This window comes from Tachypleus tridentatus, chromosome 6 (genome assembly GCF_004210375.1).
Source record: "Tachypleus tridentatus isolate NWPU-2018 chromosome 6, ASM421037v1, whole genome shotgun sequence".
Taxonomy (NCBI): Eukaryota; Metazoa; Arthropoda; class Merostomata; order Xiphosura; family Limulidae; genus Tachypleus; species Tachypleus tridentatus.
The window spans coordinates 121,251,092-121,267,185 of NC_134830.1; the positions used below are offsets into that span (position 1 = coordinate 121,251,092).

General features: G+C 34.1%; 1 protein-coding gene across 1 annotated transcript in view; it reads left to right on the forward strand.

The window, feature by feature from the left end:
• Positions 1-10,987, forward strand: part of LOC143253470 (uncharacterized) — a 41,031-nt gene extending 30,044 nt beyond the window's left edge. The window contains exons 2-7 of the mRNA XM_076507444.1: positions 1,880-2,049; positions 5,097-5,170; positions 7,060-7,218; positions 8,594-8,686; positions 9,682-9,717; positions 10,775-10,987. Of these exons, the coding sequence (XP_076363559.1) occupies positions 1,881-2,049; positions 5,097-5,170; positions 7,060-7,218; positions 8,594-8,686; positions 9,682-9,702 (516 nt within the window). The 5' untranslated portion in view covers position 1,880 and the 3' untranslated portion in view covers positions 9,703-9,717; positions 10,775-10,987. The remainder of the gene's footprint in view (positions 1-1,879; positions 2,050-5,096; positions 5,171-7,059; positions 7,219-8,593; positions 8,687-9,681; positions 9,718-10,774) is intronic.
• Positions 10,988-16,094: the final 5,107 nt, after the last annotated feature.

The window sequence follows — 16,094 nt, forward strand, 5'->3', positions numbered from 1 at the left end:
ATTAATCAAATCTTAGGCTAATTCAAAACTTAGGTTACATGGCAGGTTTTTATTAAATAAACCGGTATGTCACTATGTATGTTAGTTTAAAAACAAAATGTTTTCGAAAAATAAGCAGTTATTTATTTCCTCTACTTCTCATTAGTTAAACAATGTTACTAACTTAAACTTAACATGAGACCTTAACACTAGAAAGAATAATTGGAATTCGCAAAACGTTGGGATATTAATGCATTATATAAAAATCTGTTGGATGATTTGTTAGTTTTTAGAATAAAGTTGACTGAATTTTATTTGAAATTTAAAAATTATTGTTAGTTATATAATATATAGCATAAAAGTGTATTAGATTTGTTGAATTATTCGGGCCTACTGGTTACGCGAAATAACACCAGAACAAAGATAGTTGAATTTATTTGCAAGCTCAACCTTTCAAACTTTTCTGCAAAACACATGCATTTAATCCAAGAAATTATAAAATTATCGTGTTAATTCTACCAGTAATGATAGGCATCTAAAAGGATTCACATAATGTTGAAGATGTAATCTCCTATTATGTGTAGGACTCCACTGTGTTTTCTACATTACTGATAGTACGAACTATTTACGACATTTTAACATTGAATTACTTGTGTATTTTTATTATACTTAAGACAATTTTGTGGGCCCCTCTAGCTTTTACCAGTAGAAGTTTAAGAGTCCAATTCGCTCCTTTTATGTAATATAATAAACAATTATGTAATAAAAACAATATAAAAAAACAAGTAGGGGTGATATAGGTATGACAATGCCAAAGAAAGTACAGAAACAAAGTAGAGATTAATACACAAAAAAACATACAGAAATTGCTAAATAAATAGTCAGAGCTTTCCAATAAGTACTTGTATCTACAACTAAGCGTTAAATTGCTTTAATTTGTATGGATTCAAGTTTAAATAAAGGCATGTAAACTGATGAGTCTTTAAAGACTTACAATGGCTAAATGTCAAAATCTTCTAACATTGACTTGGTGGGTACTTATGCGTATTGTAGTATCCTTGAAGTGGGTGTTTAGTAACAAATTGTACCCTTCTTTGCTATCAACGTATTCATAATGGCGGTTTTGACTGGTTATTTTACACAACGAAGTTTTACCATTACTTTTATTTAAATCTTCTAAATTAGAATTCCTCAGAAAGTATCATAATCATAAGAAGACATAATTGAAAATGGAATTATTTTACGTTTTATAAGTTTAGTCAAAGCAGATAGCTATTTGAAAATTTCAAGCTAATATTTTTGATAAATAAGTAATAGCATTAAATAGTTAATGAAAGATACCTGGAATTTTGAACATTGAATCTTATTAGACGCTTTTGATACTCTAAAGACTCCAAAATTAACCATATCTATGATTTTTTTTAATATTTACTATCTTACACAACCATATGAAAAATCTCAGGAAGGATGCTAAGTCTAGTATAGTAATTGTAGTACAGTTTAATGTCATTTCTATATGAATATCGAAACTATTTCATAATTAATTGAAATGGTGCACTACGATTAAATTATTTTAATAATTTCACGCCGATAATAACATACATTTACACCAAAACAATTTACGTCACATTTTTGTGACTTATTAAAAACAGTGTTTAAAAGTTGCACCGAGAGGTACAACTTTTATTCGCACGAGGTGTCGACTTCTAAAGTTCATGCTTCTTGATGCGAGTATTGTGTACTTGATATATTTTTGTGTTCTTCTAGTTTTCGTAAAGAATTGCCTTTAAAATATTACCTTCGTTCAGTCATTGGACACATTCATTAATCCAGACTAAAATTTTTAAGTTTTTTTTTCAAGTGATATACACAATTACAGTGTATTTTCTTCTCTATTTAGAATGGCATTCATTCTATGTCTGCTGGCGCTGTTGATCTGCTCCAGTGAGTTTACGTATCAAATGTCAAACGCTGAAGAGAGAACACTATTAACTTTGATTCGAAACAGAAAGGCCAGTGTCAGTGCAACATCAGTCAAATGCAGAAAATATCTTATTTACCGACTATGCAGTAAGTAATTCAATCTCGGAGAGTGCATTTGTATTGAAAATATAATAATGAGCAAAAAAATCCATTGCTTTATATAATATTTATTCACACAATATTATGGAATTTGCAAAATTGAAATTAATATGAGTTTTCACTTACATATTGCGCAGTTTAAAAATATTAATTTCTGTCTTTATCGTAAAAATGTATATAAATTTAAATGCCAGTTGGTTAAAAGGTACCAATTACAGCATGGATAACTAACTGTGTCTCGGTGAGACCAAAACATGGCTGACTTGTAGTACCCCGTAATATACAGTGGTGGAAAAAAAAAATGATTACATTACACAAATTTTCTTGGCTTCTGCATTTTTTTACAATAGTTTTCTTTGTAGAAGTGTTATAACTAGTGTAAAACTGTTATGGACATTGTGTGATGTAAGTGGACTCATATTCAATTTATCCAAACAGCAGTTGTTTGTTTTGAATTTCGCGCAAAGCTACACGAGGGCAATCTGTGCTATTCGTCCCTACTTTAACAGTGTAAGTCATCACCACCCACCACCAACTCTTGGGCTACTCTTTTACCAACGAATAATGGGATTGACTGTAACGTTATAACGCCCCCAAGGCTGAAAGGGCAAGCATGTTTGGTGTGACAGGGATTCGAACCCGCGATCCTCGGATTACGAGTCGAGTGCCGTAATCACCTGGCCATGCTGGATCGGACAGCAGATGATAAACAGATGTTGACGAAAACAAAAACGTTATATGAGTAAGAAAACCTAGAATTTAAGATAACAACATTAACGTAATTGTTAAAAAGTGATCACAGAATATGTTTCTTGTATTAATATTTGGTTGTTCCCCTTCTGGTATGACATGACCATGATATAGAGGGACTGAATGTTGGTAGGGATCAGTTCATGATGCCACACATAGATTTGGGCTTCTTGAAGTTCCAAGGTGTTTCTTGGTTTCTTCTTTTGTACTTTGTTACCCAACACCTTCCAGCAGTTTTCAATAGAGTTGAAACCTGGACTGTTGCCTGACTAGTGTATGTCTTGATCCTCTCCCTTTAAAGGTAGTCATTCACCTGAAGCAACGAAATCAAACCTAAGATGTAATTTCAATAGATGTATAGTGAAGTTTCCACTTTATTTCACGTCTGTTGCGGATAGTAGGTGAATATTATGAACATTTTTAGTTGTGTGGCATGAAACAGAGTTATATTGGAATGTACACTTGTCAGTTCCACCAAGGTGATACTGAATTGTGTGTTTTAACCAGGACTCGAGGATTTAGATATACTTGTCAGTACTGACAGTGCAAGCGTCTTACACTGGCCAGAGATTCATCCCCGTTTTACCAGGCTCTCCAAGTATTTCACATCTGCATTCAAACATGTTGGATGAAATTCTCCTCCACCTCGACATCATACAAAATGCTCCCATCAGACCCGTGCACGTTGAACTTTGAACTCTCTAAGGAAATCACTCTGCATTGCATTGCTTCGGTACGTTATTTGGCCCAGTTAAGCCTCATTTTCCCAATCATGTTGGTGAGGAGGTGTTTCATTATTGACCGTTTCGTTGGGAGACCGGATGTTCTACTCTTTTGAGATCTGTGGACAACAGTTGACGTCTATGTAGTTTTATACGTCATCTACGTGTGGAAGCTATCCTACCCTTTCCCTTCCGCCACTACATAGCTGTCCTATATTTCTATCCGCACCCAGCGACCTCACAGCAGAGTGGCTAAATTAAATCTTCTAGCAGTACGTCTTGTCGAAAATACCTCCTTGCTTTAAAGAACCAGTGAGTGAATTGTTTCGCTGTTTTTCATTGAAGTTAACGTACGACCCTTGGCTCTGGTGGCATTATACGCACATTGTATACAGCAGAAGGCTTCTAAACTGACTTTTAGTGAGAACCTATATTTATACCAAAATGGCCCATGAAATACACAGACAATCTATAAAGAAGCTAATACAATAATTAGACAGCAATGCATCATTCATGAAACATATTTACACCAAAATGTACAAAGATGCAAAGACAGACGCTGATTTCAAAGAAAAATGTGAAAAAAATTGGATGATGCAATCAATACATGTTTTTCCCACCGAAATCAAAATTGTCTAGTCATAAAGTTCTGACAATTCTCATTGTAGACTCAAATGAATATTCTTAACATGTTATAGAATAAAATTAAAACAAAAAGATTTGAAGCGTAAAGAGACGCTTTCTGAAATTGATAACAAGTTTATGAATTATTCGTTCGTTTGAAGTGAACTGTAATAGTTATTAATAATTTGGGACCGGTATGGCCAGGTGGTTAAGGCACTCGACTCGTAATCCCAGGGTCGCGCGTTCGAATCCCCGTCACACCAAACATGCTTGTCCTTTCAGCTGTGGGGGCGTTATATTGTGACGGTCAATCCCACTCTTCGTTGGCAAAAGAGTTGGCGGTGGGTGGTGATAACTACCTGCTCTCTCTCTTGTCTTACATTGCTAAATTAGAGACGCTAGTGCAGATATCCTTTGTGTAGCTTTGCGCAAAATTCAAAACAAACTGAAACCAAACCAATTACTAACTTGTTAAACTTTAGTAAAACACTTTATTAGTTTATATTCGAACCTTCTGAAGATTAAATGTGTCATATTATACACCTGAGTCGGTGGAAATTTTAGTTTCAAGAACATTGTATTTACATACACGTTACTTTATATAGAAGTAATATGGTAGTAGTATAGCCTAATTATTTATTGTAGGAAAAAATAATTTAGTAATATGAAGTGAAAGAAAATTAGTACACACCACAACAATCTAAATCTTACCGAACTACACCATGTGTGTGAATAAAACACACAACAACGACGTCACGCTTCTAGTTTAGTAATAACCAGAATTATACGATCCGCAAAATAATACCAGTGAATTTAAAAGTAAATGTGTATATTCAATTTCGTAAAATTATTAACCTACACAAGCATTAGTTTTGTTTATGATTATTTATATACATGTAAGTTACATAGGACTTTGATACAATGTATTTACTCCGACAGTGCTACCTTCTTCTACCAGGATTAAAGCAATCAATTGTATGGGAAATGGTACATTGGCTGCATCTACGTACAAAGTAAGTTACGTGTGTTGATAGACCATAATAACTTGTTTGTGTATGATTAAGGACTGCTCTCTGCTAATTATCAAAATATTGTTTAATTTATTGTTTCAGCGGTATAATAATGAAATTTCTAAGAAAGTACAAAACACTAAAGGCTTAACCTGTACTGAATAATTAAAAAAAAAGAACTTCATAAAGGCCTAGCTGGTGCTGAGTAGTAAGAAACCTTATAAAGGCCTAGCTGGTGTTGAGTAGTAAGAAACCTTATAAAGGCCTAGCTAGTGTTGAGTAGTAAGAAACCTTATAAAGGCCTAGCTGGTGCTGAGTAGTAAGAAACCTTATAAAGGCCTAGCTGGTGTTGAGAAGTAAAAATCTTTAATACGAATTTGGTGACGCAAAACTGAGAACACCAGTGAAAGGAATGCCTTAACTGCATATCATATAATGCTTTCAAACGTGAAAACTTCTATAGGTGATCTTATATGCTGACTTTTTAATCAAAATGCATAATATATATAAGCCGAGTTACCCGTTGTCTGTTAAGGTTAGTATCTTAAAAAAAATTAACACGGTTTATTTATAACATAACATACTATTACAGTATTCATTAGTTTCTCACCAACAGTCTTGTATAAGCTTTAAGAACTTAAGATGTATATGTTTAAAACGTGATGTACACTATGGGATGGTCAGAGTCACTCTGTATAAGGAAGTAGTGCCCAAAGTAAGGGTTCTTTCTGTTACCAACTTTCAACATCCAGCTCTTTGTGTCCTTCCACGGTGTTAATTAACAGAAAGTACAATACGTTTGAAGAAGAGTCTTATGGGCCGAAGTTGAAAGGTGTATCCCATAACACGGCTCTTCATAGAATCTTCAGCATAGTGGCAACCATTTTTCTTCATTGCATTCCACCATATAGGTCAGTAGTGCATTCCCTGAGATACTTAAGGTGTTTGAGTGCCCCCCCTCAATTTGTGTATTTTGTGTTATAGAAAATGTTAGGCCCAGCATGATCAGGTGGTTAGGGCGTCCGACTTTCAAGCTGAGGATAACGGGTTGGAATCCCCGTCACACCAAAATTGCTCGCCCTTTCAACTTATAATATTACGGTCAACCCCACATTAATTGATAAAAATAATAGCCCAAGAGTTGGCGATTGGTGGTGACGGCTTGCTGCCTTCCTTTCCTCTAATCTAACACTGCTAAATTAAGAACAGCTAGTGCAAATAACCCTGGTGTAGCTTTGCACGAAATTCAAAACAATCAAAATAGAAACAAAAAACTGTTGTTTTGTGTAAAGCCGTGGCGCCATCTATAAATGTAGTTTATAAACGTTAACATATGTAAAAGATAATAAATGCTCAATGACAGTAATAATGAGTTGTGAAGAGGACTGTGAACCCTCCATTATGTACCAAACTATCATCCTATAATGTATGGTTGGCCCAGCAATCTAGAAGTAGTTAGAAAACATATATATGTTTCAAAACTGAATATAGTTAAAAAGGTTTAATTGTTTGTTTCTGAATTTCGCGCAAATCTACACGAGGGCTATCTGCGCTGGCAGACTGTAATATAGCAGTGTAAGAATAGAGGGAGGGCAACTAGTCATCACCACCCACCGCCAACTCTTGGGCTACTCTTTTATCAACGAATATAGGGATTGACCGTCACATTATGTAAAAGCTGTCTTAAACTATGAATTTTCCTAATTTAATCACTGCTTAATGCTTTTGCAGATTTGATACATAGCATACAAGTTATGTATTGAAAATATACTCGCGAATAATTTAAAATGAAAATAGATATATAACGATTTAACCTTATTTATCAGCTGTTAGTATGGATAATATCACGTTCGGTTATGTTATTCCCTCCTTAAAATTAACGAACCTTCCAGATCGGCCAAGCAATTCAGTGGTGTGTCCACCATCACATCGACTACCATGACACAGAGAAAATTAATGAAGGACCGTTCAATAGCCACATTGGCGAGGCTGTTGACAAATTATGTTCTAAAACGCAAGTAGAAGTAAGAAAGAAGACAAATTATATGAGGGTAAGCTATAATGTTTCATTTATCTATCAAAACACACGTACACATATTTTTTTTCGCATCTGAGATATATTCTACTAGCTTAAAAATTAAAGTAGAAATACAGAACCGAGATAGAAATCACTGTTCAGTGAAATGAGGATATATTTACGTCACAGTAATTAACCTTTTAATAATTTCATTCTATTAATAATTATACATTAAGTTAATTACAACAAACAATTAACTAAACAGTAAACTACATTTTTTTATACTTCCATTTAGAGCGGTTTTGTCTTCGATTGTAGTGCTATCTTGTGTAATATTTTAATTAAACTGAAAAATCATTCTTCAGCATCATTGGTCTGTGTCGTGTGCGTGTTGATAAATATATATTTATATTTAGTTAAATTGTAACCAAGTCCGAATAAAAACGTAAAACAGAAGGAAAATATAATTCTTTTTACATTGATATACAAAGTATGTATGTATTTTAATATTAAACAAAGTACTGATATCAATATGTTAAAAAAAAGAATAAAATTAGAAGCACTATTTTAGACGGGCTATAGAAAGTATCGAAGTTGTTTCTTTTTTAATTGTGTGATGAAATATGTTAAAAGAAGAAAACAGTCAGGCGTTAAATACCACAGATTCAGTGTGAAATAATAAAACAGTTCTTTGAAAGAAAGTTTCATTTATTCCATCGGTCTTATTGTGTCTGATTATGGGAAGTACAAAGTATTTAAATTTGAAACTTATTACATTTCACGAAACTCTACATATAAAACTATTTAACCAATATTTATTGTAAAACTTAAGATTTTAAACAAATTTGGAAATATATGTATTAAGTTTACTGAGACACTAAGTATATTATTCACACATTACTAATAAATAGATCAAATTTATATCACCTTCTTGTTATACTTGACAAAATATAATGATGTGGAACATACAATCATTGGGATTCTGGAGTTACAAACTGAAATTTCTGAAAACAAAAGAAACCGAAACGGTTTCTGTTTTGCAGACGGCACTATTTTAGACCACATTATCGAGTATTAATACTGTGATTAATTTATTTTTCGCTTAACTTTTACCTAAGAAAACAATATCAAGGAAAATCATGTTTATTATAAATGCACATTTGTTTCGTTGTGTATTTAACATACTGGAACCCACATTGTCAACATTTGAAATTAAGATATTAAATAATGTGGACACTCGATATATCTATTTTAAGTCATTTCGCGTTCGATTATGACAAAACACGTAATAATTATGTGTAAGATTTTTTGGAAATATTTCTTTTGATAAATTAAGATAACCGGTGTTAATAATAACCTGAAGTTTATTAGTATAAAAGTTAACACTAAATTTTTTAAACTTCCTTTAGGCAATTGGACCAGAGGCATCTCTTGTTATGGACTGTGTTTTTATCAAAGCAGTCATACCTGATGATCGTTATGTTGTAATGCAATTAGTACCTGTAAGTAATATTGTCACTTTATTATAAACAATATCTAGGCCCAGCATGGTCAGGTGGTTAAAGTGCTCGACTCGTAACCTGCGGGTTTGGATCCTCATTCATACCAAACTTGCTTACCCCTTTAAGCTGTAGGGAATGTTATAATGTGATAGTCAATCCCATTATTTGATGGCTGGTGATGATTAGCTACCTTCCTTTCCTCTAGTTTTAAACTAATAATAAGGGACGGAGAGCCCTCGTAGCTTTGCGCAAAACTAAAAAAAAAACAACTTCTGTTCACCGATTTTCTCTGTGTGAAAGGATAGAATGGTCCAAGCTCTTTACTAAAAGATGAATTAGGCTTGAATGTTAGTTAGCCTGGTGTATTTTTAATGTTGTTATTGGATTTAAAGATCTTTGTTTTTACAATAACAACTGAGCTCTTTAAGCAAAAATGAATAATAGGTAAGCATACGTTGAAGCTGTTTCAAACAGTTCTTGATGTCACTAATTTCAAAACACGCACAGTCTTAGTTACACTCAGACTGTTCCAAGTAAACCTCGTTCCTAGAATACCAAATACAGTTCTACGTATCCGTATTGATTTAATTATACTTTTTTTAAGCGAAGGAATTATAATCATTATAAACAAGAACTGGTAATATTATTATTAACTTTGTTCAATGGCAACTGGAGCTTATTATGAGACATTTCTAGTAATGCGAATAAAATAGCGACCAACAGCTCTTGAACGTATCAATATTAGACCAATATTTCGGGAGCTAACCATAAGATATTAATTCACTAATCCAGTTAACATGTGGATTGTTATTTTAACATTTTTTTTCTTTAGTTAATGTATTAAGAATCTAGTAAGTCGAAGGGTAATTTATCTCTAACATCCAAGCAGTATTTATTTCTCAGCATTTGATTTATATTATTAATATTTCTTAGCTTACTGTAATGCAAGATGTATATTAATAAAACCATTTATAATGTTGTTTTTATAATTTCAGAAATGTCTTCAAGATACTTAATGCAATAACTTTGAGGTATGTGTAATATTTTGTAAACTATGTGCAAGCTGGTTTATTTGATTCAGTATGAATAATTTCTTGTTTGTTCCAATAGGATTATTCTTGGGATTAATCTCTCAAAAATGTAAACTCTCATTACACTTTGTAACATCAGTTTTTTGTTGGTATTTTAGTTTTACTAATTATCTTAAGAAATATATCATTATGGTAGAGATCTGACCCTGCTAGGTGATTATTGTGTGTACACATCACACAGCCAGGTGGCCTTATACTTTTGACTGAATATCAATGTGTCAGTCTTAAGCAGAACCACAAACCCAACAAGAATATTGTATTAGAGTACATCTCATGCAGTTAATATACTTGTTTATTAGTTCTTATTGAAATGAGTTCAGTACTAGTTGACCATCCTAGGGGTTGCACCATCAAGTGTTGATCCACTAGTTATCTGGCAGGATTCCTCTATTGACATTACCAGTGACCCTCTGGCTGTAAACTGCCCTATTGACTTCCCTTTTATTTTACTTTTCCTAGCTATATCATACAGCATTTTCTTTTCCAGCAGTCTCATTTCTTTTAAATATCGGTGAAGTCCTTCTGTGTTGCTGCTTTCATTGAGTAGAGTTGTTGTTGATTAAGGGACTTTTCCTGCATAATTGACAGCTACCACATTTAAAGATGAACTTCCAGCCAGGAGAGTTGTGTTGTAGTTGATTAAGGGACTTTTCCTGCATACTTGACAGCTACCACATTTAAAGATGAACATCCAGCCAGTAGAGTTGTGTTGTAGTTGATTAAGGGACTTCTCCTGTATGTAACCTTGATAGTTTCCTCATTTAGAGATGAACATCCTGCTAGTAGAGATGTGTTGTAGTTGGAAGAAAAAAGGGTTCTTTTATCCATATGGTATCTTTCAGGTCAAATATAGAAAACAGAACACCAAAACACATTTTATATTATATAAACAAAATATTTTTATGTTCTTTAACAGCAGTAAAAATCATTAGTTGTTAATTTTTTTATTTTTACTTGATTATTTGTTTTAAGAATGAAAATATTTTTGTTTTTTCAGGATCCAAATATTCAGGAGCATTGCAAAACATTTACTTATGTATGAAACACTGACAATATATCAGTTTAAAAAGTTTGTAAAAATTGAGATTACAGTTATTTGTTTTGGTGTATAAAATGAAATGCCCATAAATTGGTATTTTTGTGATAAAAAACAATCACTATTATACAATTTTGTTTAAAATTAATTATGTGAATAAACTTTTTAAACACAGACTGGGTGTCATGCTGCCTTTTGATCATGTTTATATTTAACAAGTAACAATAACCAACTGGAGTAAAAAAAGGGACTTAATAGGCATATAGTCTTTGGCCAACTTTCATGTCAATGTAACTTGAGTATAAAGTGTGATTGACAGACTGTGAATTTGTGAGCCTTCATAAATTTCAAATTCTTTTTTATCATCTTGTTACAGTAGAACGTGATCCTAGTTACATCCCAATAACTTTTAGGATCAGAAAATTCTATTTCATAATCATGGCCTTCATTTTGCAGATGAGAGCACTGCTCTGGATAGATGTGGGGTGAAGTTATTTGTTCTTTGGTCATTTCTGTTTTAACAATATGCATTGCGTGTTTGCATGAAAGACAGTGAGAGTTCCGTTTTTCAAAATGTCATGTCCTTTGAGCTATACATTTACGATAGTAAAAAATTAAAAGTATTTATAACTCAACTGCAGGTTTACCTGTGTTGGTAATTCATTATCAAATTACTGAGAATTTGCTGTGAACCAAATACAGATGTTAAACATGTAATTCATGCTGCCATGAGTTGCACATGCAATGACACATCATTGTATTAGCATTAACAAACGATTTTTATAAAGTTCAAATAACCTACTGATATCAAAAGTTTTTATTATAATCTATAAATACACTTTGTTCTTGAACTCTCCAAATTCTATTTATACTTAACTACACTGCTTAAAGCACAACCAGTAATTTTTATTTATAAATATGCACTCACATATGTTTTCAACTTATGTAATTATGGTCAACAATATTTTAGTTATTTCTGTTATTGTGCAAATTTCACTTTAAAAAATGTGATCTATACGGAAAAGATTAACATTTTCCATTACTGAAAATGTATTCCCAATAATACTTACTCTACTTACACTTTAACTTTATCCCAATGAAAGTGTCTTTTCTCTGTCCATATAAGTATTGATATGAATGTCACCTTAGTTGATTCACCCTTTATACCCCACTATATTGCCCAATGCAAGTTAAATTTTGTGATTCCATTTTCATCAGTGCACCCTATCTCAGATCTGTATATAAGCTCCCCATTACTACTTCCTGTTCACTTTTCAAGACATTCCAAATAGCAGACTCAGAACCAGGCATTTCATGGGGAACAAGAGGCACAAGAGTGTGAAAGTAGGTAAGTATTACTGGATATACATTTTGGGTATAGGAAAATGTTAACTTCCAAAACACACTCACTCCTGTTTGCACTTTACCTAGAAACCCACATTGACAAGATTGAAGGGCTGGTAAGGGCAAGGTCCATACAGAAAACATCTGTGTAGAAAAAGAGGTGAGCAAAAATTAGATGTAGTAGGAGCACATTAGTGGAGTCAGCACTAATTCTGGAACAGGTATGCTTTTCGTCTGGCCACAGAGGCAAAAACCTAATACTGTTAAAAGGTCAAAAACACATCCAGACCCCAACCAAGCACATGAGGTTCCATGTCTCATCATTAGAATTATAAGGCTATAGGCTCAAATAAGATCAAAGATATAGTGTCTAGGGCATGAAGATAGTTTTGTTAAATTACTGGAACCCAACCTGAAAGTTTCAGAATGTTGCATGTTGAGCCAATGGAATTACAAAGAGAAGGCAAAAGTACACAAATCTTCACCCCAACCTGAGGCAGTATAAGGTACAACAAACCAAACTCAGAATTACATAATATCTCATGCCTCACTCAACCTGAATAAACAGATATTACCCAGCCTTGGATTACAAACTAAAATCTTAACTCCCCATCCTAAGAGTCAGGCAACATCTCCTCCCCCTACAATTATGAAGAGGTTGTGGAACAAACTAAGTCCAACCAATGATACAGGAATTGACTCTGCATTCAGAATTATGAAGAGTCGAACATCCTCTTCCAGGATCATCAAAATGAAGAGATTTACCAAAAACACTTAACCAGATAGTGAAGAGTCTCCTTTGAGCCCAGGATTATGAGAAGTCTCCTACATAGGATGGCCATACTCCTACCATGCACCTTGGAAAAACTATCCAGACACCCAGGTCTGCCCTCCTCTCTTTGAGTGGAATAATGAGTTCAAATATCACTCAGGAGAATACACCACTTCTGTGACTGTAAACTGGAAGTGGTAAAGGCTCCTATTCTCCTCTACAATAAATTTGGAGGGGGAAGACTTGTGTTAGCGAGTCCTAAGAAATGATGCTCCAGATACAGTGCAATAGGTGAACCACATTCCCTATTCTGAAAAGCAAACTCATCCCAATTTATTCAGTCTAGGGTTCAGCAAAATCTCTTAATCATTACTCATGATAGTCTATGAATGGCAGTCCAGTAGTGTCTTTACTATAATTGTTTACCATGCAGCAAATGCACAACATGGTCTTATGGAACAACCTCATCTCAACAGAACTTGTTCCTATTGCAACCAGGAAATGTTTTACTGGTCATCTGGTAGATAGTGCAAATTTGGAGGCATACCTGACAAGGCAACACCCACCAAATTAAAATAACAAAAGGGTCCTTGCAAAAGAAGTAAAATAACCTAAAATATTATTGAAATAATGTATTCTAAAGATGGCTGGTATGGGTATTAAAACTTTAAATAAAGTATACAACAACATTTTGACCTTTTTAGGACATCTTCAGGTTAACAAAGAGTTAGCAACTGACCATTTATGGCACATCTTAGGGACAAGAGTGTAAATAAGTACGAGATTGTAGGGGGCATTGCAGCTATATGTTAGATAATTAATTAATATTGGAAAAGGGTGTTTCTCAATATTAGTTCAATTTTGATTTGAGTTCTTATATAGGTAGGGCTTCTTTGATTTTGTACTTGTTTCCCTACGTAGTATGTTGGTGTTTTCTATAAATATGTTGTAAAAACACAAAAGAGAATTGTCTAATGTTTAAACTAAAGAGCTTCAAGGCTAAACAGAAACTCACATCAAACACATAAAAAAAACATTGCAGTCAAGAAAAGTGAATAGGAAATAATATACTCTTCAAAAAAAGAAATGCAAAAGGCAAAATATGAGACAAATTGTTAACAAGTTTATTCCGGGTATTTCTGTATGACATGTGTAAAACTTTGCACATTTACTGCTGAACATCCAAAGTCTGCAAAGGCGAAGTCCACGCTCACTAGGTGAAGTTTAACGTCACTCAGCGTCAATAACGTGTATGCCCCCCGTGAGCATCAATAACTGCTTGGCATCTCCTGCCCATGGAAGCGATGAGATGACGAATCACATCCTGTGGAATGGCTGTCCACTCAGCCTGCAAAGCTGCTGCAAGCTGAGGTAGTGTCTGCGGTTGAGATTGTTGCCATCACAGACGTCGGTCCAACTCGTCTCAAAGATGTTCAATGGGGTTTAAATCTGATGATCTGGAGGGCCAGGGAAGAACGTTGATGTTGTGGTGTCTCAAGAAGACAGTGGTGAGTCGGGCTGTGTGAGGACGGGCGTTGTCATGTTGAAAAACGTCGTTGACGTTCACCATGATGGGTTGCACATGGGGCCTAAGAATCTCGTAGACGGTTGCGTACGGTCTGATTGGAAATCCTACGCATCCCTGGTATAGTTGAGGCAGTAGACGTCGCAGTGGTGGTCCTATCCTGAAGGTGACGTAACCGGATGTTGCGATCTTGTGTGGGCGTGGTCACACAAGGTCTGCCAGATCATGGACGGTCACGAATTGATCCATGTTGTTGGTGACGATTCCATAGCCTTGTGATGGTGCTTGGGTGGACATTCACAGCTCTGGCAACATCTGATCGAGATTCGTCTGCTTCCAAGCGACCAATGGCGTTGTGCTTCAGTCAGTCTTGGCATAACTGTATTGCGTGTTGGTGGCTTAACACTGAGCAATGGAAACGAAGAACCCATCACTTTTATAGGGATTTTGCACATGTTGCACTTGCAGAACATGCAGATCTCTCAAACAAATTTATTGGACATGCATGCATTTTGGCAAAAAATCCGATGTTTTCCTCCGTTTTCAAAGTGCACAACTTTTATTGTCATTTTGGTCTGACAATCAGTGCCTTAACACGTGTAACATCACATACTCTGAGCTTGTAACGTTATTACATATATTTCTCTTTAAAATAACAAAAATATCCCTTTTGCTTTTCTTGTTTTGAAGAGTATAGTTGGAAGCTTGTATATGGATTTGGGATACATTCATGTAGATAGAAGGAATCACAAGATTTAAACAGTTTTGGGCAATATAGTGGGATATAAAGGGTGGAGTGAGTTAGAATTCATAGCGATGCTTAGGCAGGTAGAGAAGAAACACTTTCGTCAGGATAAAGCTAAACTGTAAGGGGACGTAAATGTATTTTGGGAGTGAGGTGTATGAGGGCTTGCAGCTTATTATTTCTTGTTTTTTGTACTATTTCTAAAAACATTTTATGCTTTTTCTCAATTTCATTATGATTGATTTGTACTATCATGAATTCTAGCATATCAAACAAAACTTGTTTTCTCACACTATTCTTCAGGTACTAATTTATATATACATCATAACATAATGAAAATTTTAAAAATATGCCCAATAAATCACTTGTTTCTGTTTTGTTACACTTAACCTAATACTACCTGCCAAGTAAATGTTTGTTGTTCACCCCAGATAAAAGTTGTTGATTAACTCACCATCAACTAAACCACTCACAACTGCAGTGCACAGTTGAAACTTAAGTTCATTTTGGTTCTCTTGTCTCATTAAAGAAACTTAAGTTTCATTATGTTACTCTTACATTCTTAACAAATCTTCAGTTCAACCTCCTGCATACTGATGGAACGTGAAAGTTTCTACTCTTTTAATATTACATTTTAATGCACCTTATAAATTAGGTTAACCAAACTTGTTGCCTGCAGTAAGAAACGTTTTTGTTTTGTTTTGCATACAAAACCCAGTAATTCTGTTTTGGACACCACTCTTTCTGAACACATAAGACATGTATTTTTAAATGATGGTTGTTGTTCAAGTATAATTAGACTCTTTATATACAGTCACAGAGCTATTTAGTAATATAATATGTAATTTCATAGACACCTTAAAAAATGTCACTTATGTATGAAAGCACACATTGT